At 38.1% G+C, this 26330-nt stretch overlaps 1 protein-coding gene across 8 annotated transcripts in view; it reads right to left on the reverse strand.

The window, feature by feature from the left end:
* The window catches only part of DYNC1I1 (dynein cytoplasmic 1 intermediate chain 1), a 343604-nt gene that overhangs the window by 273849 nt on the left and 43425 nt on the right, over positions 1-26330 (reverse strand). For 4 of the 8 annotated variants that reach the window (XM_060108140.1, XM_060108139.1, XM_060108133.1 and 1 more), the window contains 3 exons: positions 23634-23748; positions 20832-20922; positions 5468-5527 (listed from right to left, as the gene is read on the reverse strand). In XM_060108140.1, the coding sequence (XP_059964123.1) occupies positions 5468-5527; positions 20832-20922; positions 23634-23748 (266 nt within the window). The remainder of the gene's footprint in view (positions 1-5467; positions 5528-20831; positions 20923-23633; positions 23749-26330) is intronic. The other 4 variants (XM_060108137.1, XM_060108136.1, XM_060108135.1 and 1 more) reach the window with 1 other exon arrangement.

The raw sequence follows: 26330 nt of genomic DNA on the forward strand, positions 1-26330 counted from the left end.
CAGCAAAAGCAGTTCTAAGAGGGAAGTTTATAGCAATACAATCCTACCTCAAGAAGCATGAAAAATCTCAAATAAACAACTTAACCTTACACCTAAAGCAATTAGAGAAAGAAGAACAAAAAAAAACCCCCAAAGTTAGCAGAAGGAAACCATAAAGATCAGATCAGAAATAAATGAAAAAGAAATGTCAGAAACGATAGCAAAGATCCATAAAATAAAAGCTGGTTCTCTGAGAAGATAAACAAAATTGATAAACCATTAGCCATACTCATCAAGAAAAAAAGGGAGAAGACTCAGATCAACAGAATTAGAAATGAAAAAGGAGAAGTAACAACTGACACTGCAGAAATACAAAGGATCATGAGAGATTACTACAAGCAACTGTATGCCAAGAAAATGGACAACCTGGAAGAAATGGACAAATTCTTAGAAAAGCACAACCTCCCAAGACTGAACCAGGAAGAAACAGAAAATACAAACAGACCAATCGCAAGCACTGAAATTGAAACTGTGATTAAAAATCTTCCAACAAACCAAAGCCCAGGAACAGATGGATTCACAGGTGAATTCTATCAAACATTTAGAGAAGAGCTAACACCTATCCTTCTCAAACTCTTCCAAAATATGGCAGAGCAAGGAACACTCCCAAACTCATTCTACAAGGTCACCATCACCCTGATACCAAAACCAGACAAAGATGTTACAAAAAAAGAAAACTATAGGCTAATATCACTGATGAACACAGGTGCAAAAATTCTCAACAAAATACTAGTAAACAGAATCCAACAGCACATTAAAAGGGTTACACACCATGATCAAGTGGGGTTTATCCCAGTAATGCAAGGATTCTTCAATATATGCAAATCAATCAATGTGATACACCATATCAACAAATTGAAGGACAAAAACCATATGATTATCTCAATAGATGCAGAAAAAGCTTTTGACAAAATTCAACACCCATTTATGGTAAGAACTCTACAGAAAGTAGGCATAGACGGAACTCACCTCAACATAATAAAAGCCATATATGACAAACGCACAGCCACATTGTTCTCAATGGTGAAAAACTGAAACCATTTCCACTAAGAGCAGGAACAAGACAAGGTTGCCCACTCTCACCACTATTATTCAACAAAGTTTTGGAAGTTTTAGCCACAGCAATGAAAGATGAAAAAGAAATAAAAGGAATCCAAATCAGAAAAGAAGAAGTAAAACTGTCACTGTTTGCAGATGACATGATACTATACATAGAGAATCATAAAGATGCTACCAGAAAACTACTAGAGCTAATCAATGAATTTGGTAAAGTAGCAGGATACAAAATTAATGCACAGAAATTTATTGCATTCCTATACACTAATGATGAAAAATCTGAAAGAGAAATTTAGGAAACACTCCTATTCACCACCATTGCAACAAAAATAATAAAATATGGAGGAATAAACCCACCTAAGGAGACAAAAGAATTGTGTGCAGAAAACTATAAGACACCGATGAAAGAAATTAAAGATGATACAAACAGATGGAGAGATATACCATGTTCTTGGATTGGAAGAATCAACATTGTGAAAATGACTATACTACCCAAAGCAATCTACAGAGTCAATGCAATCCCTATCAAACTACCACTGGCATTTTTCACAGAACTAGAACAAAAAATTTCACAATTTGTATGGAAACACAAAAGACCCCGAATAGCCAAAGCAATCCTGAGAAACAAAAACGGAGCTGGAGGAAATCAGGCTCCCTGACTTCAGACTATACTACAAAGCTACAGTAATCAAGACATTACGGCACTCACACAAAAACAGAAATATAGATCAATGGAACAGGATAGAAAGCCCAGAGATAAACCCACACACATATGGTCACCTTATCTTATCTTTGATAAAGGAGGCAAGAATATACAGTGGAGAAAAGACAGCCTCTTCAATAAGTGGTGCTGGGAAAACTGGACAGCTACATGTAAAAGAATGAAATTAGAACACTCCCTAACACCATACACAAAAGTAAACTCAAAATGGATTAAGGACCTAAATGTAAGGCCAGACACTATCAAACTCTTGGAGGAAAACATAGGCAGAACACACTATGACATAAATCACAGCAAGATCCTTTTTGACCCACCTCCTAGAGAAATGGAAATAAAAACAAAAATAAACAAATGGGACCTAATGAAACTTAAAAGCTTTTGCACAGCAAAGGAAACCATAAACAAGATAAAAAGACAACCCTCAGAATGGGGGAAAATACTTGCAAATGAAGCAACTGACAAAGGATTAATCTCCAAAATATATAAGCAGCTCATGCAGCTCAATATCAAAAACACAAACAACCCAATCCAAAAATGCAAAGAAGACCTAAATAGCCATTTATCCAAAGAAGATATGCAGATTTCCAACAAACACATGAAAGAATACTCAACATCACTAATCATTAGAGAAATGCAAATCAAAACTACAATGAGGTATCACCTCACACCGGTCAGAATGGCCATCACCAAAAAATTTACAAACAATAAATGCTGGAGAGGATGTGAAGAAAAGGGAAAACTCTTGCACTGTTGGTGGGAATGCAAAGTGGTACAGCCACTATGGAGAACAGTATGGAGGTTCCTTAAAAAACTACAAATAGAACTACCATATGACCCAGCAATCCCACTACTGGGCATATACCCTGAGAAAAACATAATTCAAAAAGAGTCATGTACCACAATATTCATTGCAGCACTATTTACAGTAGCCAGGTCATGGAAGCAACCTAAGTGTCCATCAACAGATGAATAAAGAAGATGTGGCACATATATACAATGGAATATTACTCAGCCATAAAAAGAAACAAATTGAGTTATTTGTAGTGAGGTGGATGGACCTAGAGTCTGTCATACAGAGTGAAGTAAGTCAGAGAGAGAAAAACAAATACCGTATGGTAACACGTATATATGGAATCCAAAAAAAAAAGGCTCTGAAGAACCTAAGGGCTGGACAGGAATAAAGATGCAGACGTAGAGAATGGACTTGAGGACATGGGTGGGGGAAGAGTAAGCTGGGATGAAGTGAGAGAGTGGCATGGACATATATACACTACGAAATGTAAAACAGATAGCTAGTGGGAAGCAGCTGCATAGCAAAGGGAGATCAGCTCAAGCTTTGTGACTACCTAGAGAGGTGGGATAGGGAGGGTGGGAGGAAGACGCAAGAGGGAGGGGATATGGGGACGTATGTATACGTATAGCTGATTCACTTTGTTATACAGCAGCAACTAACACAAGAATGTAAAGCAACTATACTCCAATAAAGATGTTAAAAAAAGAAAGAAAAGGGACCAGATAAACAAACTGTGGTATGTCCATACAATGAACTAGTCAGCAAAAATAAGGAATCAACTGCTGATACACACCTACATGAATGAGTCTTGACATAATTATTCTGAGTAAAAGAAGTCAGTCAAAAGAGTACCTACTGCATGATTTCATTTATATAACATTCTAGGAAATGTAAACTAATCAAGAGTGACAGAAAGCAGATCAGTTGTTTGGGGGGTTGAGAGAAGCGGGAGCGAAGATGAAAAAGGCACAGGAGAAAACTTTTGGGGATGATGAATATGCTTATTATCTTGATTGTGGTAATGATTTCATGAATGTGTATACATTAAAATTTATCAGTTTGAATACTTTAAATGTGTGTCATTTCTTTCATGTTAATCATACTTCAATAAAGCTGTTAAAAAAAATCAAGTGACAGAGCCAGTTAACCCCATGCCAAAGAGCAAGAAGAGGAAGTAAAACTGTCACTAGAAAACTCTTGTCGTCTGAGGTAAACTTCATAAAAAAAACTTCACAAAAAAAAACTTCTTAAAAAAACTGAGTTTTTGCCTGGAGAACAGATATAAATAGGAAAATTCCTAACTGTTCCACACCAGCAAGTGTAATTTACCAATGTCACAATCTGTCTAAAAAATCTGTTAATTTAAGTGCATAAGGTAAAGTCTCTGCCAGTTCTAGCCTCGTTTTTTTAGAAAAAAACACAATGAAATATTGAAGAACTACAGTCTGAAATTCTCCTCAATAGTAACATACTATGTATTCAGGGTTTTTCACCTTGATTTAAGCCATATTTCTTGGTTATCTAAATAATACAAATGGAAATAAAACATACAATGAACTATATAACTAAATAGCCAAAAATTTAGTAGTGTTTAAAAAAATAGTGTATCAGTTACCTGAAGTGTTAGGATATTACCTTGGCTTAGCAGTGTTGTGAGTCTGCAGAGAACTTTTGCATACATAAAAGGACACAGGCAGATGGCATTTAACCTAACATACAGAGAGCCGTTCAACCCTGAACGCCTACAGTACGCACTGAAATTGATAGAAACCCACAGATACATGCCCAGGAATCTCAGAAATTCAAAATAAATAATAAATAAATAAACACCCACTTCGGGATTCATTAGGTTGTATTTAGAAAGAAAAAGTAATAGCTTCACAAAATACTGTAACAAAATTTTTCACATACTGAGGTACCCAGTGGCGTGTTGGTATATGTTCAATAACTGGCTTGAGTGAAAGGGAGCAAGCTCTGGTTTGCAGCATTTGCCAATTTTTGTGGTGTAAATACCCTCACGGTGGCTGGTTTCGAGCTGATCTGAATTCACCAAAGCAAGCCGAAAAGAGAAGCACACAGTCGGTGCTCCTGAGCTTGAGCACAGCTAGGACAAGCACCCCACTGGAAACATCTCAAGTGTGAATATAAGCTAACTCCAACCCTATAAGAGAAATAAACTACGTTTCTAGGAAACGCCTGTGTGTTTTATTCTTTGTGGATGACTTTTCAATTCTGAAGCTACCTTTTAACATACATTTCCACTTGAAAAAAATGATCTTTAAGACGCAGGAGACATTACCCATCATCAAATATTTGAGATTTCTTAATACTGAGGCATTCAACAAATCTGCTTTTTCTTTAACAGGAATCTTTAAACATTCAAACTTGATTCAAATTAAAGGCTAACTGTGAGTCCCCGAAAAGTGAAAAGGAAAGGAAACAAAAAAGATACAACATTTTCATACTGATTTTAGAGAAGGATTAACTTAAGGTAACTTGTTAGTCAAGGGGAGGATGGTTAGGATTAAGTTAATCATCTCTGCCATCACAGAACTTGCGTGCCCCACCTTGCAGCAGAGGTGTGGGGATATGTTTGTAATTTTTGTTTTGGGGGAGGGCTATTCTGCAATAATAGGAATTAGAAGGGGGTAGATCAAAAGCCATCTTTTTGTGGTGTTTTCCACAAAGAGACTTTCTTCAAAGCATAACTTCATAAGGAAAACTAACAGAAGGAAATAAACTTATCAAACTGGAAATTCAACAGAGAGGGAAAAAGCAAGAGCAACAACAGCTCCAGCATTTCAACACAACTGTAGCAAAGAAATAATAAAAGGAGTAACAAAAGAGCAGACATATACCCAAGTTCTGAGTCTGACTGCAGCTGGAGCACTGAGGGGTCTGTGTCCCACTGTAGGGTCCTAATCGTGCAGCACAAAGGAAAAAAGAACACAGAGAATTAACAAAAGGGGAGGGAAACAAACCAAACCAAACCATGTCATTCATCAAGGCAATGGCATATACAATGTATACACAGAACACCTCCCCACTTCGTCACCCCAGCAACCCCCAGGAGCCAGGAAGACCCGGTGAATATCAGTGACAAGAGAAAGTGAGGAGCTGTCCTTTCCTTTGAACAACTGTTTGATACTGGAAGCTACGGTTGTTTTCATGGAAGGAAGCCCAGAGCTAAATATTCAAATATTCATCCACTCACACACACCCTTTTTGCTTTTGTTTCGTTCTACACTGGAGCCTGATTGATTTCAGCATGTAAACTGCTTCATGTATACCCCAGAGCCCAGTCACACCGGGGAGCAACAAGCATCTCCCATGCAATGATGAGAATCAAATGCAAGGGTTCAAATGGGCCACAGCAGGAGCATCTGGGGAAGTCTGGCTAGGGACAACACGACTGAAGAACCAGAAGAATAACTGGCTTCCTCAGGTCAGTTACTGCAAATACAATGCATTAGATTTCGAGGTTCATGGCTATTTTGTTGTTTTTTATTCATATATTACATCAAGATGGTGCCCAACAATAATATCATTTGTCTCTAAAGATGCCAGGGATATCTTACACCTTCTAAACACTTCACAAGAGATAGCACAAAGTATCAATAGTTACCAAGGTTACCAATAATTATCAATTTCCCTTGTTATTTCTCCATCACATAAAAGGAGATAAGTAGCTCTTCCATGAACAGAGTGCACACAAGGACCTTTCTCAGGCAGGAGCTTTAAATTCCCTGCACGTTAAGTAGTTACAGGTGAGTCAGGCATAAAGTTACCTGGTAGACAACAGATGGACAGTAGGAACTTTGGGGTCAGGCATCTGAGACTCAAATCATGCCTCTGGGACTTACCAGCTGTGTGACATCGGGCATGTTGCTTAAGTTCTCAACCCCTGCACCCTTTTACTTGCTCTGAGTGTGGCCCACAGACCAGGACCATCAGTATCTCAGGGAGTTTGTTGGAAATGCCAAGACTCGGGTCTCACCCAGACTCACTGATTCCACACGACAGTTTAATAAGGCCCCAGGTGATGTGATTTGCGGGCACCTTGAAGTCTGAGAAGCCCTGCTCAGTTTCCTTGTCTGTAAGGATTTACCATGACTTATGAGACAATTCATGACCTGGCTTGTAGCTATCTTCCCAGTTTATCTCTAAGTGCTGCCCCCTCCCTCACTGTGTCTTCCCTGATGTTCTTACCCCCAAAGAGCTGTGTGGCTCATGCCTTTGCTTGTTTCTTTTGGCTCAAACGTCACCTGCCCAGAGAGGCTTTCCTTCTCTCACCACCCGACCCCAAGCAACACTTCCTTGTCACTCTTCATCCCGTTCTCTTATCCTGCTTTTTACTTTCTTCATAAAGTATCTTTACCTATGATTTTATTATACATCAGTTTATTTATGACTGTTTGTTGTTTAACTCTGGACTTAAGCCTCATATGACAGGAGCAGCTACATCTCTACATTATAGGGATATATACCTACACCCATGCGTGGCATACATGTTTATATAATACAGTATTAGTTGAATGAATAGATGGATGGATGGACTGTCTCTCTCTGGATTTCTATAGGGACTACATACAATTATACCTATAAAATATAAAGTAATTATTTGATAAACAGTAGCTGCTCTTACTATACCACATCCAGTATAACTACTCCCAATGTTTCTGAGTCAGTGTCCCACGTATGTAAAGATTCCACCTAAGCTCCTCCTGTAGAAGTATCGGAATGCAGTTTCATAGCTTCCCTTATGAGTTCTGGTCATGCTCCTGTCCTCTTACCTAAATGCACTGAAAGATGACAGCTAAAGTGAGAACGCAAATTGGCCATTGTTTCTTAGACCAGTGCTTCTCAAACTTTAATGCACAGATATCTGGGAACATTGTTTAAAATGCAGATTCTGATTTGGTAGGTCTGGGGTGGCCTGAGATTCTACATTTCTAACACCTCCAAGGGATGCAGATGCTGCTGGCCTGTGGACCACACTTTGAGTAGCAAGGTCTGGACTTAGATCAGTAGTTTTCAAATTCTAACATGGATCAGAATAACCTGGAGGGATTGTTCAAATACAGATGCTGACCCTCTACCCCAGAAATTTTGACTTCAGCAGTTCTGGGGTGGGGCCTGAGCATTTGTATTTCTAACAAGTTCCCAGGTAATGCTAACAGCTGACCCTGGAACCACCTTTAGAGAATGATGGGGCTAGACTATTGCTTCCATTAGTCAGCAGGCGGAAAGCATCACTGATCCTCAAATACATCAGTATCTAAACCAGTGATTAACTCAAGACTGGCCTAAGGTCCAGGCCATTTTCAAACCAATTAAATCAGAATGTCTCCGGTGGGACCCAGGCATCTGGATTTTTTAAAACTCTCCAGGTGATTCTCATGTGCAGCCAGCGGTGAAAACTACTGCTCTGCACTCATTCTCTGTCCAAGGAAAGCAACTCTCTCTGGCTCTGCACGCTGATTCCATCACCTCCTTTCAAATCGGGGAAGTAAACGAATCCATTACAGTGATTCATCCTTGCTTTTCACCTATCGCTGGGGATCAAACCTTTTATCTTTATGGATATTTCTTTGGCTATAGACAGAGGAGCAACCTCTGGCTCTGGATCACTGTGAGAAGCATTCCCTCATAAGGAATGGGACCAGCTCCTTTGCCCCCAGGTTTCTGATGGGACAACTTTTATTGGCCTTTTTTCGTTCCTCCTAGGCAGGTGAAGAATGCGGCAGCTCCCAGGGGGTCACAGCTATTCTGCTATTTATCCGACAGCTCACCTGAACTCACTGTATCCTTAAAGAAGTAAAAACGATGATTCTCTCAGAATCACTCACTTCAGAAGTCCACAGATGAGCAGTGTGGAGTTTGCATTTTACTCAGCCAGAACAACAAAGGAGGTCTTTGGCACTAACCCACAACAGTCCTGCCCACCACACCAGTCACACATGTGTTCCTCAGTAAAAGAAATCATACTCATTGCCATTAACGAGCAGTGTGGTAAGGAGTCAAGCCGAGGATGCTATCGTGTGTGCTAAATTCTTCTTCTCATTTTTCCCATTATTATCTGTGGAGTGGTCAGACTTACACAGAATGCACTTTTTCTTTGAAAAGGAACTTAGAGTCAGTACACTGAATAAACAATGTGTTTCCGAGGGTAGCCTAGGAATGTGTGTTAAATGTTTGCTGAATTCCTCCTGTGCAAACTTGCAGAAAAACTTCCCTGTAGATAGCAGCACCTTGGAGAGGGCCTCACCTCAGCCTAGGGGTCTTGGCTTGTGTTCTGGGCTCGGCTCCACTATGTGTCATCAGAAAAGTCTGCTGTCCTTAGCAAAAGGAGGGTGCAGGCCTAGAGGCCTTTAGGGTTCTTTTCTGCCTGATTGTTAAAATGTCAGATGACTATTAAACTGCCTTTCTGCTTCCTCTTCTCCAGCTGGAATACTTTTCTTTAACCAACTGACATAGTTCTTATTTTTTAACCATCTTATCATCAACTTACTGTATCATTGAAAGTAAAATGATGGTTTCCCCACAGCTTCTTGGACAGTTTGAAACCTTGCCAGGTAGTTTATTTTTTAAATGAAAGAAGTAGTAAAATTGTAAGTAAATATATGTGAACTTAATACATTATCACAAAATATTTTCATATAGAAATCACCCTGTTTACTATAGTAATTAGTTCAAGTTATCAGTCCTCTCTGGAATGGACCAATCAATGCATGCAGGGACAGAATATTTTAATTAAAATATTCATTTAATTGTTCAATAAATTCCTATTAACAGCCTAATATGTAAACTACTGTGCTAGAGGATTAAAAGAACTCCTAAGGAAACTGCAACTCTTATGGGGAGATAAAACATATAAATAGTTTCGCAGAACAAGGCAGAAAGTAAAACAAGCCATGTAAGCGCCACAGTTATGCTGTGGGACATGGGACTTGCACTTAAGAATCTTACATTTTAGTAAAGGAATGAGACCTATGAATATTTATACCTAATGATATGCATAGTGATAATATATACAAGGAAAAAAAGTAGTTCTAATCACTTGCCCAGGGCCTGGCAAAGTTTAAAATTTCAATCAATGTTAGCTGGAAAAAAAAGGTAAATGCCATAAGAAAGATTAATACTAATGATAGCTATAATTTCCTTTCAATGAGTGTTTATTCTGTGCCAGCCAGCCAAGCACTGGACTATACTTTCATTATCCTTTGGAAGCCAGAGCAGAGAGACACCTTCCCTCTTGAAAAGATCAGAGATTCCATTCGACCTGGTTTTTGAAAGATGGAGCAGGACTGGGACATAACAAACTCATTTTTCATCAGTGCCTTGTTTATTTTAGGCAGCTGAGTTAGTCTACTAGTTCTAATAAGACTTCTAGATCTAGTAAGTTGTATTTTAGATGCCAATTTACCAAGTTGTCATGAGAACAATAACTGCCAGGCAGAGCAATTATACAAGCCTGACAAAGTCTTCTCCCCTTGAAGACCAGCTTCCTGGGAAGCCAGACAACTTTAGCAGCACTTTAGAATTAGAACAAGTGAAGCTGAACGTTTAACTATTACGGCTTCTCCCTGTCCTACGCCCATGTCCACATTTTTCAGCAAGACTAGACATACCTCCCTCACTTCTGCCAGAGCCTCCATTTTCCCTAATTTCTTGGGATGACCAACAGAACCTGTTTTGATGAATGTAATCTTTCTTTAATTCTGTCAGTTAGATTTTGTTCAGTGTTCCTGTCTGGGAAACCATCTTGGTTTTGTTTGCTTATTTTTAAGAGTTGTATTTGTCTGCTCGGATCAATTGTAGGTTGATTTCTTAGGTTAGCTCTCTGAGGGCCCAAGGGAGGATCTCTTTCATATGGAACCTGCAATTTGCACAGATCCTGAATAACCCAATAATTCCTTACCTAATCTGGCATCATCATGGCTCTATGGTCCCATGGTTGGATCGGCAGTTCTGGACACACCGGTTAAGGTCACATTTCCTAACTTTGTTTCAAAATTCTAGGTACAGGAGCTTCCCACACCATGGAAAATAATCATTCACCTATTTGATCCTAAACATGCCAAACAATGTAGGCTCTGGCATCTCATCTAAAAAGGCCTACCATGTAACAGTTAGTTTATAATTTGAGGAAAATTTGTTTTTCAATATTTCTTTAAAAAAAAAAAGAATAAGCAAAACACCAAAATTCTTCAAACTCACAGTGACCTATTAAAAGACTAACAGAACTTTATATTTTAAACCTTTTAACAATTCATCACTATCCAGCTTCTTAATAAAATTCTCCCTACATTGGCCCAATATTACTTGCTCAGTTTCAGTTTATTAGATAGAGGGAAGTGAAAATTCAAATGAAACAAACAAAACAAAACAGTCCCTGGCCCTCAGCTGAAAGTATAACTTAGGAGTAAAAGACATGATGTCTGTTTTGTGTAACCTTGTTCTCTGATGAGTCGTTAATTTCTTCCTGTTCAGCAGCAAGTTAGTGGTTCCCATTCTTCTTCCCATCTTTTTTAGACTCCAGAGTAGACAGCCTTAATATTCTTCCCTTAAAGAATATCTTTGCTCTTACCTTTTTTTTTTTGGGGGGGGGGGTTGGTTATAAGAAAGAGATGTCTGATAAATACTTGGAAAGCAGTAGTAAAGAACTGTCATTTGTAATGCTAGTATTCAATGCGGCTGAGGCACACTCATATACTGCTGGTGGCATTTTAAATGAGCACAGTTCTTTGGGAAAGCAATATGCCAATATGGAGCAAGAATCATAAACACAGAATTACTCCAGGACTCGTTTCACTTCCAGGAACTCAGCCTACGGAAATAAAATAACACAAGCAATAATAACAAAAATGATGATGTTGATGATAACAATGACCTCCAAATTATCAAATCCCAAGGCTAATTCTTCTTTCTCAGCCTTGATCTCTATGATTCTGGTGACTATTTTCTCCTTCATAGCATGTTATTTCTTTTCGTTTTCCTGACCCTAAAAATCTTGTTTCTTTTCCTCCTCTCTCACTTTAACTTTGGAAGGGTCCTTATTCTGTCCATCACCGTAAAGACAGACATTCCCCAACCAGGGTTATTTCTTCTCCCCTCACCTCTATACTCTAACTGTAGGTGATCCCAAAGATGTCCATATATCTTCAGCAAAAAATAACCCCAACGTCCTCATCACCCTTGAACTCCAAGTCCCACCTTTTCACATGCTTTTTGGACATATCCATCTGTAACACCAAAGCAATTTCACCCTTCCTTGTCTCATCTGTCTTTCCTTTCCTTCTCTATTGCCACAGTCCTCATTCAGACCTTCGGTCCTTTTTATCAGACCAATGGTTCCCCCAAACTCATCTGCAAATCTTGAAAGCATTATAAAAATGCAGTGGCCCAGATCTCAACTCAGACCTGTGCCCTAGGTATCTGTGTTTTTAATAAGCTGCCAAGTAAATTCAATAGATAGCTACCAGATATGGAAGCCGGGAATCTGAACTATCTCCAAGGCCATAATTGCCCCACAGACTCTGATCTCTTTTCATACTGCCTCCTTCACATGCATTCTACATCCCATATTCTTCCTTCCCCCACCATTTTCCTTTGTTTTATCTGGAATGTCCTTTATCTGGACATTATCTGGACATTATACATTCCATTATCTGGAATGTCCTTTCTGCCACCTCTACTTGTCCAAAGCATAGGCACTATTTAAGGCCCAGCTCAAACGCCTTGCTCTCTAAATATATTTGTCCTCAATAACCTCATTCACAGATAACTTGTCTCTCGATGGGACAAGAACGGAGAAATACCTGCACCTCTTATTTCAGTTCTCTTTGCCAACCTACAACCCACTTGACCTCAATAGTAGCCCTGCATCACGCTTTAAGGCTACGTCTGAAGATGGTCTAAAGGATGTAATAAGCACTGTTACAAAGCCCAGGGGCCTCAGCATGAAGACAAACACACTGTTAGTCCTACCCTACCTTTTTACCCTGATCCCAGTAACTGGATTTCTGCCTTGTTTCTGTGAGAAATCCTCACCTTGCACCTCAGTCCTCTAACCACTGCCAATGGTTCCCCTTGAGTAAAGTCCACCTTCTGGCAACTAGCCCAGCAACCTTGAACTACCTTGCTATTACCTGGGTCCTCATCTCTCCACTCATCCTGCACCCATCCTATTCAGTTTTTTTGCAAGCTGTGCAAGCATGTACACACATGCACACAAACATACACATCAATGAACATCTACCTAGTACCTAATATGTGTCAAGACTCTAGGTAGGGTAGTAATGAATCAAAAGCACGTGTCCCACAAGAATATACAAGTTAATTATAGATGATCTGGGAATAATGCTTTACGACATTATTGCTCATCTCTATGTACAAATACTTAAGAGCTGTACTACATAGAAACATTTCCTTAGATGGCTTCAAATTAAATATGTCAATTTACTGGAAGTGGGATCTTTAGAAGAAGAATTCCTCCATCTTTGTATTCCTTGCAGGACTAGCATTTATTGTGTGTCATACAATAAATTCTCAACTATTTATTGAATGAATGTGATGAATGAATGAATAAATGAATGGTCTTTACTTGCCTTTTCTGCAGATGGGTGTGAATTGTGAGGGCAAGCTGATTCCCAAAGAAATAGTTTTTATTTTCTTTATTAAAAAATGAGAGAATAAATCAGGGCATGTCTGCCTAACTCCCTTCATCTCTACCAAGCCACTTACACAGAACTCAGTCTTGTATGGCACAATGTCACCACATGGTGCCAGGAGAATTTTCAGGCTCACTTCCACACTGAAGAAGGACAGCCTATCTTGAAAATGCTGACCTCAATGCACGAATGGATAAAGAAGCTGTGGTATGCACACATACATATAATGAAATATTATGAGGAAATCCTACTGTTTGTGACAACATGGATGGACCTTGAAGACATTATGGTAATTGAAATAAGTCAGACAGAAAAAGACAAAACTGTATAATCTCAATGATATGTGGAATCCAAAAAAACCAAACAAACTCATAGAAAAAGAGATCATACTTGTGGTTACTAGAGGCAAAGCGTGGGGGAGCGGGAATTAGATGAAGGGGGTCAAAAGGTACAAACTTCCAGTTATAAGATAAATAAGTACTAGGGCTGTAACATACAACGTGATGATTAAAGCTAACACTGCTGTATGATATACAGGAAAGTTGCTAAGATAGTAAATCCTAAGAGTTCTCATTGCAAGGTGAAAATGTTTTTTCTTTTTCTTTTTTTCTTTCTTTTCTTTTTATTGTACCCATATGAGAAGATGGGTGTTAGCTGAACCTATCGTGCTAATCATTACACAATACATGTAGATCAAACCGTCATGCTGTGCACCTTAAACAGTGATGTATGTCAATCATTTTTCCATAAAACTGAAAAGAATGCTGACCATAATGCTAGTTTGTGCTGCGAATGAAAAGAAGTCCAGCTACTTTCTCTACCAATTGAACTTAGCAGCTTTTGTTAGTCCCTGAAGCAACCACCTTGGAGCTCAAATTGTCATCTTCTTTTCTCTTTAAGGTGGAGAGACCTCTCGAGGGCAGAATACCAAGCTCCCCTGAGTCCCACAGTTTTTCTGGACTCTTGTTCACGTCTTCTCTTTCAAACAAATCACTAGTCACTAATCAGATAAAGAAAACAGTTTGGGCCAATGTGAGCATAGTGCCAAACAGAAAATCTCCAGTCAGTGTCATCCCCAAGCTCTTTTTCTAAGTGCCATTTCCAAAAGTAATACAGTGAATAATAAGGACATTTTAAAATCCATCACATCACTTAATCTGTCAGAATCATTAATGTGATGTCAATTAATTAAGAATGACATTTAAATAATGAGTTAATGTTTTACTTCCCAGCCTCAATGATTTCCTTACTTTGGCCTGGCAATGACAATGATAAAGATTTTTTCCAGTGTCAGGAGTAAAATTGGAATAGTGCAATACACACTTATACCAGGCTCTTTTTAAAAAGCCTCTTTCTTCATTTACTGTGTGAGAATCTTCCCTCTGTTGGCTAAAGCCCTAACATGGAGCTCTGATATGGGCCACACTAAGCCATACAGGGAGTCCATTGGAGCTGGATTCAAAAAAGAAATGCAAGACTTCCCATCACAGAGCAAGGATGTGTTTTCCCCAAATCTTACACAGAGGACCTGCTGTCAAGCAAGCAGTCTCTCTAGAAGAAATCTCAGCAACCCCTTGCTAAAAATAGATGTTTACCCTATAACTATAACCATATGGGTATATACAGCACTCTCTGCCTGAGACAGAGTGACAGGATATCAACAATTTTTAACTAATCAGTCTATGTGCTACATAAAGAGAAAACCCTATAGTGTACACTTTAATTTCCGAGAGACTGACTTTTTTTTTTTTTTTTTTTTTTTTGGGCGGTACGCAGGCCTCTCACTGTTGTGGCCTCTCCCGTTGTGGAGCACAGGCTCCGGACGCGCAGGCTCAGTGGCCATGGCTCACGGGCCCAGCCGCTCTGCGGCATGTGGGATCTTCCCGGACCGGGGCACCAACCCGTGTCCCCTGCATCGGCAGGCGGACTCTCAACCACTGCGCCACCAGGGAAGCCCGAGATTGACTTTTAATCAGCCTCGAATCAGTGATTTCAGTCTCCCTGAAGTCCAACTAGCTGGTAGCATCCTGTCAACTTCTCTTTACATAATGATCATTTAAGGAATTTTGGATGCACAAAATCTTACTAGTCTTATTAAATTTCCCCCAAGGTTTTGCATTATTGAATTGTACTTTTCTACCTTTACTAAAACCTCCTTACAGTCTTCTCTTTAGCTTCTGATTCATCAGAGCACCTTGAAAGATAGTGATGTTTTCACCAAAAAGAGTTAAAAATCCTTTGAGGTTCAGGTAGTGCCAGAGAATCCTACGGAGTCCAATTGTGGATGAAGTTAAAAGTCCTGAGGATTTTCTGTCGGGCATTAAGCGCACATGGTCCCTGAGCACATTTTCCTCTCCTCGAATTACAAGAGAAAAGTGGTGACCAGGTGCAGCCAGCACAAGCTGACCATGAATAAATTATTCTAATTTCCTTATTTGTGAGTTCAGAGTTCACTAGGCAGTAAGTAGGTCAGGGAAAGGCAGAGTTTATCAAATATCTGAATTTTACCCAAAGTATTTTGTCAACATGATACTTAATATCAACTATACAGAGACCTAATGTTCAAACTGAACAGGAGAGGATCTGCAGACATCTGTCCCAGTTCTGATCTGGAGTCCACATGAAGCTAGAAGCCTGAAAGACCTCTAATCCACTCTGTATCTTTGTTCTCCTGTTAAGTGTTTCAGAAGACATTTCTTCTGTTGCTGCATCTAAGGCCCCCTTGGGAGGGGCTTCACCTCTCTAGAGAAAATCTATGGATATAAGCGTTTTGGTTAATAGGTGCTGATAGCTGGGAAGACAGGCATCAATTTTAAATATAATGGGATTATGGTGGGAGCAACTGGGGAAATTTGAAGATGGTATAGATACTAGATAAGATGAAAATGTACCGAAATGGAAAAATAGAGATACCTGAATAGAAAAGCAAGTTCAACAGTTTGTACAGTATGATATCATTTATCATATATATGATGACATATATATTGTGTGAAAGAATATACACTAAGGTATTAAGAGTGCTGATGCATATTCTCTGTAGGAATATGATTTTTTTCTATTTTTGCTTGTCTATATTTTCTAATTGTATAAAATGAACTGACATTGTTTCTATAATAATAAGAGATTATTAAAAATAAAATGCAGTGGTACTTGAGTGTCCTTGATTGATTGGAAAGTAGAACTTCGTGATGATGTTAAGGCTACAGAGGGTCCAAAAGGAAGAGAGAAATCAACTGTATTACCATCCGTCCACCCCATGCCACTTGTCACAAAAGACAAGCATGAATATTCTCCCCATGACTATTTTTTTTAAGGATGTTACAGGATGGGTGTTATTGTAACAAGAGATTGCACAATATGTTATCACATTGAGACATATTTTACCTTTGAAATCCTTTTCAAAGTCTTCCTCTTGAATCAGGTTTGGGACAGTGTGTAGCCTATGCTCTGGTATACAGTAAATTTTATGATGTCAATACTGTCCTAGTTTCCACAGGCCAGTGCAGCCTCTAATTTAGTTTTGTCACTGAGACGCCTAAGGAATCTCAGCCAAACATGAGAAGAGCCCTAGTGCAAAGTCCCTTGTGAACCATCCATGTGAATAAGAATAAATGTGGGCTGAACGATTCTCACTTCGATTCATTTCTGGTTGAATATCTGAAGGTTAGGGATTAAGGGCTGGGCTAAATCAAAGTATGAAAAAAATAACAGTAATAGCTAAAACTCACATATACTTAATATATGCCAGCCTCCTTTCCAAGTGCTTAACAGATATTAATTTGTTTAATCACAGTAACCTAACGGAGTAGGTTGTGTATCACTTATATCGATTGTCGTTAGAGCTGATGTAGGGTTGAGGTATAGATTGTGGAAACTTGTATCATCCTGCCCAGGTTCAAACCTAGCACTGTAGCTATGTCCTGTGTGAGCTTGAGAAAATTACTTATTCTCTCTGGGTCTCAGTGCCCTGATCTGTAAAAAGCAGGAGGATACTTGATTCATTCAACAAACATTTAATGAATACCTACTATATGGATACAACCGCAAATATCACTTACTCCCTGCTCTCAAGGACCTGTCATTCCCTGAGGAAGAGAGACATGTATTCAACTAACCATAAGTCATTCTTGTTTGAGAGCTATAAAGTGCTACTGCTTCACTCTCATGTATAAAGGATGTAAGCTGTTGGTTTGAAATTAATATTCTTTATCATATTGAGAAAAACATTTCTATTCCTAGTTTACTAAGTTTTAAAATATGGGACTAGATGTTTAAGTTTTGCAAGTACCATTTCAGAATATACTGCAATATTTACTTTTCCCTCTTTGACCTTTTCATAGGCTGAATTATGGTAACATATTTTCCTATACTAAAATATCCTTGAATTATTTAATCAATCCCAATTTTTGAGTCAATATCCCAAGCATAACATTGTATCCTTTTAATATTGTGTTGGATTCCAGCTGCAAATAGTATGTTTAGGATTTTTTCATCTACATTTGTTTGTAAAACTAGTCTTTTAAATTTTTTATTAATAAACTGATTTTTTTGAAACCCAAGAGCTTGTTCTTTTGTCCAATATATTTAAATGAGCAATGATTAATTGGTTCTACAAAAACTAATTAAGAGAAAGAGAAAAGTACCACAAATGTAAGTTGCAAATGAGAAGCAGGCCATAACAACAGAAGCAGAAATTGGAATACAAATAATGACACTGTAAGTTTAAAAATTAAATCACACTAGTATAATTGAAAAATTATTAAATATATCTACTCTATTCACTCAATTTAGAAAATTTACTTAACTGCTCTTAAAAATCAATAAAAGAAAATTTTGTTATACCTGATTTTTTAAAGCACTATTTTAACCTTCTCTTTATAATAGGGTACCTTAAGTATGCCCATTTCCAAATTAACCACTTACAGGTCTTATATAAGAAATGTTTCCCAATTTTGGCTCTGTAAAGAAAATTGTAGTTTTGGTTTGAAATGTTGGCAAATGAATGACAGAATTTATGTGCCCCTTTAGGTAGGACCAGATATGTTGATTTGACTCCTAAGTTATCTTCTGAAAGAGTTTCCATTTTTCAAAAGGTCCAAATTCTATACAAATATGCAAATTTATGACTATAGAGTTACATTCTTAGGAATTACCAAGTTTTTTCTCAGCCTCATGTTTTATGAAGTGTTAGAGTTAGTAGTAACTGTTTTCAAAAGATGTTTCTTCTACAGAAAAAGACATTCCAAGTGGAATTTTAAAAACTGAAATATAACATTCTTCTGAAATTTAACTCTCATATATATTTCATGGAAGCAAAAACGTAAATTTGAGCAGAATGTTCCTAAGTTCAAAACAAGGTCAAGATTTACTAAGCTATTTTTAATGCTGTCTCCTCAAGCCAAGTTTATGCTTAGTTTTTCTGAAAATCATCATTTCCTCAATGCCAGTTTCCTTGCATTTCTATGAAACCTGCACTTAGCAAGGGAGATACTCACTGACTTCTAGTTGCCTACTCTTGCCAGAATGTTCCTATAAAGAATGGAAGCTAGTTGGAGTTTGTGGAGTTTGTGTGGGGTAGGAGTAGACAGCGCCTCTTCCAAAGTGATTAAGTTAAAAAAACATGTAAGAAGGGGAAAGAAATGAAGTGATGTTCTCTCAGAAGGAATAACTGCTGCTGTCCCCAGAGTGCTAACAGCATAGGTCAGCTTTCTCTAGAAGTTTTCAAAAGGGCTCATCAACTATGAAGTCAGTAATAGTATTTAATGCTGCCAACTGCACCCCTTGACACTAAGCATCACTGACACAACACCATCGTTGTACAGAAACAGGCAAATACATTAAATTAATGACAGGCCAACGACCCCCTAAGGAATGTGATTATATTGTGCCTGCTCTTGTATAAATGTTAGATGGTACATGCTGTGTTATTATTACTTTTTCTCCCCCTCAAAGACCTTTTGAAGTGTTCAAAGCAAAAGATGAGAGAAGACGTGTGCTACCCCAAATCACAAAGGCAATACACTAACATAAACCAGCCTGGTGCCCACAAAAGTCTCTACTTTCACTTTTCTCAAATTGAAAGCAGTGTCCACTGGTTTCAAAAGGCCCTATCAAAACAAAACACTCAAGTCTGAAACACACCAACAGGCAGATGTTGGTGAGATCAGTTCAGTCTTACACGTTGGTTTCAGAAAGCAAAAAACAGGCCTACAGCACAGGCTAATACTATTCTCATTTCCATAGTTTTCTCTACCAAAATTGCCTACGCTTTTCTGGAAACAATGGACTTTCAGAACATAATGCTTGTGATAATGTGTTAACAGAGAAAAATGCAAAATTGTATACCTCTCCTCCAGGAACATATATGGTAGCAAGAAAGGTACACAGGTAGACAAGGATTGAAAGGTATATTGACAAGGCAAAGGCTGATTTCTCAGAATGGTGGTGTTGTCGATGGCTGTTTCTTTTATTTGAAATTTTATTAAAATATTTCATGATTTTTAAAAAATTAAGAGTCAAAGAGAGAGGTCACAAATTGTCAACAAGATCTGGCCCACAACTACTTTTAACAAAGTCATTAACAGTTAACATTTAGGAGACTGTTGCACAAATACTTGAATTTTTAGCTTCTCATGAAAAATTGAAAGATGTGGAAAAACTGGGTCCATGTTCCGACTTGAGCTCAACCAGCCTGAGCTGTGAGGAGACATCTGACCTTTACAAAGGGAGTGCTTGCTAACCAGCTGCCACAGGTTCTCTCCCCATTCATCTCTATCACCTGCCAATAGGCACCCTCATGTGGGAATCCTGCTGAAGGCACCTGGATTAAGAAAGTTTTCATGACTCTATGCATATTAATGAGCCTTCTCCTTTCTCTCGTTGCATCTTTACATTTTAGATGTCCCCTCAGTGGTTAAATTAGAGAATGTCTATATCCGCTTTGAGAAGCTAATTACATAATCTTGGAATATACCTAGTGTAATAAAAATTTGGCAATTGACAAAAACAGAGCAGTCAATCCTGATGATTATAATAATTAGTAATGATAATAAAAACACTTTGGGGGCCCAGTTCTCAAATTAATCAACTCTATTAAGCAAATAAACAGGACTTTTGAAAAATTAAATTTAGGGTTAGAACATCTCAGCGTTCTAGTCACAAAGATTCTCATGGAAACCAAAACCAAAGTGGAATAAGAAGAAGCTGGATATATATTCCATTTGTCTTTGGTCCTTCCCTGCTTTCTTTTAGGCCTAAGCTAATGGGTATGTTTGTGTTTGTCAAACAAGATACATGGTGCTAAACTAGCCCATTCACGGAAGGATAATATATAAGTTTATCATTTCTAGGGTTCAAATTCAATGCTATGCCACCAAAAATAGCAAGCCACCATAAATGTAAACATAAAATGACTGATACTTTGAAGATGTATGCACATTTAACAGTGTACAAAAGAATGATGTGGTTTTCAGACCTTTTTTTTGGTGGCGGGGGGGGGGCTTGTATTATTGACACCCCACCATGGCCTTTGTAAAGGGAAAATTCTTACCTTGTCAATGGTCCCAGGTCGCCTGAGTCTTGGCTTCCAGCTTCACTGGGAGTGCTCACTGATTTCGAGGAGGGAGACATAGGGGTTGGGACTAAATAATGAAAATAACAGGTATCCCATGTTAAAAAATGCAGCGACTGCACTGGGGAAGAGCAGCGTCAGACAAATCAAAACAAATGGGCCAAATTAAAGTGGTTGTATGGCCAGGAGAGATTGAGATGGGATAAGGAAAAAAAAAAAAAAAGGAAAGAAAAGAAAAGGAAGAAAGTCAAGTGAATTTTTCATACTTTGGAAATTAAAATTTGAAATGAATTTAGACAGAATTAACTTAGGGATTCTAAGGCCATGTCCACCTTAACAAAGTAAAATGGAGAATCAAAACAGTTATCCAGATAATTCAAGTCAAATCTCTCTCTAGCATGAACTATCCAGATAATTCTAATTCTCCACTTTATTTTGTTAGTATAGATGTGACCTATTAAAAATAAGATGAGGTGTCTATAAAACTTTAAAAGATTACAAAATAAGTGATTCTGAATAATTTTAAATGGTCACGGGGAGTCAGAAAAGGCTGTTGTATGTCTGCATTTGGAGGGAAATCTATTGTCCATGGAGTATAAACTGCATTTGCTGTGAGAGACTAAGTGACAGAGAAAGGGTAAATGTTGAACCTGGTAATTTAAAAATCTCTTTCAAAACAAAGCAAAATGCCAGGCTGCTTTATTTTTACACTTAATTAATAGTCTCATCCCATTGTAATGTTTACTGTGCTTGTGAATTGTGTTCCTTTGCTTCTGGCAGCTCTAGAAAGCACTGCCATGTGCACATAAGCAAACTGCCATTCTGCAGACAGGAGAAGCAAGTTCAAAGATCAAGGTCAGTGCAAGCTGAAAGTCTGAGAGCAAGGATAATAAAAGAAAAAAACTAAAGGAAATGCAAACGTATTTTTTTTCTCTATCCTTCAGGTACAAGCCAAATGTCCTTCAGATAGAAGCTGCACCAAATAGCCAAGGTGGCTTCAGGCCAGATGAGAACGGGTTCTCAATATCACACATGCCAAAGAAGCCATATGGGCAGAAAGAAACTTCAATACGTAGTGTAGATTCCCATTTGGTTTCAATCATGTGCAATTTCCTTTTATTTATTTAATAAGGTAAAGGGTTTAACTATTTTGTCCAAATCCTATAACACAATGGCAGATCTGTCAAGTAACTAGGAATTTTCATGTGGTTCTACAATTAATTCACTGATTACCCTCTGCAATAAGTCAGAGGGTCAGTCGGAAAGATGGATGAAAATTGAAAATGGAGTCTACCCTTGCCAGGGCCCTTTGGCAGGGATGCAGGGATAGTTCAGAATTTGGTCATGGTTTAGGGATGTTTAAACTGTTTTGCTCTTAAGGTTTAATTCCTGGCTTTATGCAGGTTAGGGGAGAATAGATATTCTACTATTGGGTTTAACCAGTGTTCACATTGCAGTATAACTTCAAAGGCTATTTTGAGGCAAAAATACAATTGCAAAGTGTCTAATATATATCACTTGTCAACTAAGTAATAAAAAAATTTGTCAGCTCTTCAAAGAAGGTCCATCACTCAAATATCCCATAGTTTACCTCCTTCATACCACAAAGAAGCTAACAAAATAATCAACGTCTTATTTGGGTTTATTATATCATTGTTAGACATATGATTTTACCTACTACAAACTGAAGTTGAGTATAAAATGCCTTTTCATGGTGTTTTAGTTTTGTGTGTATGTATTAAATTATATTCAGCAGTACTCAATAATTTGTATGCTTATGATATATTGCTCTTTTTCTTATTTATAGTGATATAAACACTTGCCATTTTGTTATACATGGGATGATTTTTATTGTTAAGAATTATGGAAATACATGAAAATTTATTTTAATATAAAAGCCAATGATGGAAATAAAAGAAGACAAACCATTGCTAAAAGGAGACCTGTACTGTATTTATTTATATGTATTACTTATAAAGTTTTTGTTTTCCTATATTGGATATCACGTAGTTTTACAGACACCCTAGGATTACTCTAAAATGTATGGAAAGCAAATGGATAAAGAAAAATAAAATAACTTATCATATGAGTGATATATAGTTAAGTGACAGAGTAAACACATAATGTACAAGTTACCTTCAACACAAATAAAACAAATAATTCAATATCCAAACCCTGGATAAAATGAGGTCATGGATAATTAACTAGGAGTGAATGAGTTGGAGGAAGGGTGCTGCAGCAAAAATGCCGATGAGCAATGAAACCAAGATACACAACAGAGTCAAAGAAATTTAAACTTGTTAATTAGCTGCTAATCTGTCACCCTGCTAAGTTTTCCTTCTAATTTCCCATCGAGCATTCTGTTTTCATCATGGAATAACTATGTCTGTGGTGGTTATGAAATTCATAACCAGATTCACAGTATTTAGGTTGGCAGAGAGGCAGGGATTCAGCAATGACAATGAAGAACAATATTTTTTTCTTAATTTCGAGATTTCTTGTATTTACCATGTGGCAACTCATTTAACAAATAACACAGTGGAGAAGGTTGACCGCAGAATCAGCCAATAAGCAGCAAACTGCTAACAACTCTACAACCTGTCCTCCTATTTCCTTCCAGCCCCCTCAATTCCAAAAATAAATACATCTGACCCATAAGCCAAAGCATTTTTTACAAAATAAAAACAAAAATAGACATAAAAGAATAGTAAATGCTGGACATGGTATATCCCACACAAGTCAGATCTGAGGAAATAGTAACACAAAACACTTTTTAAGTACCTAGAGGGGGCTCCGGCGATATCCCGATGCTTTGCAGCAAAGCCTCTGTCTCTCGGCGTTTGCGATCCAGGTCAGAGTCATCCTGAACTGGTTCTTTCTTCTGCTGCATATCAGCCTACAGAAAGTAGATGCCAGTAAGAAAAGTGAATAAGAGAGCTAAAGGTATGCTTTTCCTGGCTGAAACTGAAAATGGTAAATGCATGGCAGCAAGCACCAGGCAAAAGCCCTAAATAGATACAATCATGCGTACAAAGGATGAAAAAACATTGTAACTGCTCCATTTAATAATCACTAACCCAGTACTTTCTTTGGTTGAAGGCTTCTTCCTGTCTCTATCACAGGGTATGAGAGTTTTTCTCACTCAGTTTCGGAAGATACCATCACGGCAAAATATTTCTAACTGGGATGTGATTTAAAAAAAAAATTCTGTCTGGTTTTTTAAAACCCCTTGTCCCTTCTGGGAAGACATATGATCAGTTCTTGATGAGTGTGTTTGTAATATTCATGGCTCACTTTTGGAATTATGCAAACAAGGAATTATTGGGATCTGGCTAAAAGGTAAAATTAGTTATGAAAATCTGTAACTGTACAATACACTATTGTATCAGTAATCTAAGTTTACCATGGTTTAAATAAACCAGGCTAGAATGTTTATTAAAGCATGTGAACAATACGTGAATAAGTATTGTTGCTTAATTCTGATTTTCATAGGCTTCCATTATACATATTAACTCAAAGGAGAAAATTATCATGTAGAAAAATACAAAACAAAAAATCATTTAGGAGAGAGACATTGTTTCCCCAAGTTCTATCTTAAAAACACATCTTGTCTGAGCCTCTTATAGCCAGATCCAGCTTGTCTTCTTATAGGATAGCAACAAGTCAAAATACAGGTTAAAGAAGGTTAGTGGTGGAATTCTGGGGGGAGTTCTCAGGTCTCTTTTCTTTTTCATAACACAATTACTACTTGAGACAAGGCATTTGCCCCACATCTGAAACACGATAACATCCTATTTGATGTGCAGCTACCTCACGACAAGGCTTTGTGAGTTTACAGGCGTGAAGTTGTCTTAGAGCGTGTCAAAAGCCAATTATCCAGTTATCAGACACACCTTTCTCCTCAGGGGCAAGCTGGCCCCCCTAACAGACACATTACATCTTTCAGGAGTGCAAAGTACATTTCAAAGCAGTGAAGTATAATTTCTGTTGTGGCATCTAAAGCAGAAAGAGTTCATGCAACCTTGACTTACTCCCAGATGGTAACCTACACCCCAATTATAAGCAAAAAATGCATCTTTGCACATAGTGCTAGGCTCAAGGCTTCTGTTATTATTCACCTCAGGCTTAAAATGCAGTCATATGTTTGAAGTCTACCTGTCATCAGAGGGGAAACTGCCATTATGGGGATCGATAAGGGCTAATGAGGATACTAGAAGATTCAGGCACTCTCATATAACCTAAAATTCTGAAGCGGCAGTTTAATCTTGGAAGATATCAAAGTTCACGTTCTTTCCCAATTTTAACATTTAAACTAGCAAGTTCCAAAGTTTATGCAAACAACAGAGGCAAAGACAGAACTAAGAAAAAGGACCTTGCAGAGTGAGGATCTGTATCAGTATTCACATGCCATAAAATTAAAAAAAGGACTGAAGGAAAAGGGGGAAATGAAAGAAAAGGGAATTACCACTGCCATTGCTAAAATACAAATGAAAAAACGAAGATAAGCAAAATTCATCTCAGGAAGCCAACACAAAATAGCATGGTTTTACAGTGAAGAGTTAAGCCATAACTGGACTGTCAGCTTCACTGAGAGCAGATAATGTGTTTATTTTGTTCACCACTATATCCACACATCCAGATCAAGGCTTGACACAGTTGATGCACAATTATCAATAAAAAATGCGTTCAATGAATGAATATTCTGCCTTTGGTAATTGCTCTTCTACAGCTATGGAATCTAAGAATTACACACCATTCAGAGCAGTTTCCACCAGCTATATCCCATTCAGTAAGCCCCTTTACACCACCACTGTGAGGAGGAGTCATCTAAGTTTCCAGCGACCCAGTGCTCATAACAAAGCCACTTTTCCTCATCCTTTCAACAAAAACTTATTTAAGGACAACGGAGTGCCGGTGGTAATGAACACGAGAGATTCTAATGGAGCTTATGTACAGTGAACGGAAAAAGATCCATCTAATCTTCCTTTTGAATAAACTTAGGGCATAATATCTATAACCTTCTGTCATGTATGTCCTATGCAGAAAGGCACAGAATCTGTTTTTTTTTAATTTATTCTAACTTTAATCATTTTTTAAAATAAATTTATTTATTTTTTTATATTTATTTTTGGCTGCTTTGGGTCTTCATTGCTGCACGCAGGCTTTCTCTAGTTGCAGCGAGAGGTGGCTACTCTTCATTGCGGTGCATGGGCTTCTCACTGCAGTGGCTTCTCTTGTTGCGGAGCATGGGCTCTAGGTACATGGGCTTCAGTAGTTGTGGAGCGTGGGCTCAGTAGTTGTGGCACACGGGCTTAGTTGCTCCATGGCATGTGGGATCTTCTCGGACCAGGGATCGAACCTGTGTCCCCTGCATTGGCAGGCAGATTCTTAACCACTGCACCACCAGGGAAGTTCTAACTTTAATCATTAAGCATTCAAAAAACGTATTAGAACATAAACCACGTGTCAACACGCACG

The sequence above is a fragment of the Mesoplodon densirostris genome, chromosome 9 (genome assembly GCF_025265405.1).
Source record: "Mesoplodon densirostris isolate mMesDen1 chromosome 9, mMesDen1 primary haplotype, whole genome shotgun sequence".
Lineage (NCBI taxonomy): Eukaryota > Metazoa > Chordata > Mammalia > Artiodactyla > Ziphiidae > Mesoplodon > Mesoplodon densirostris.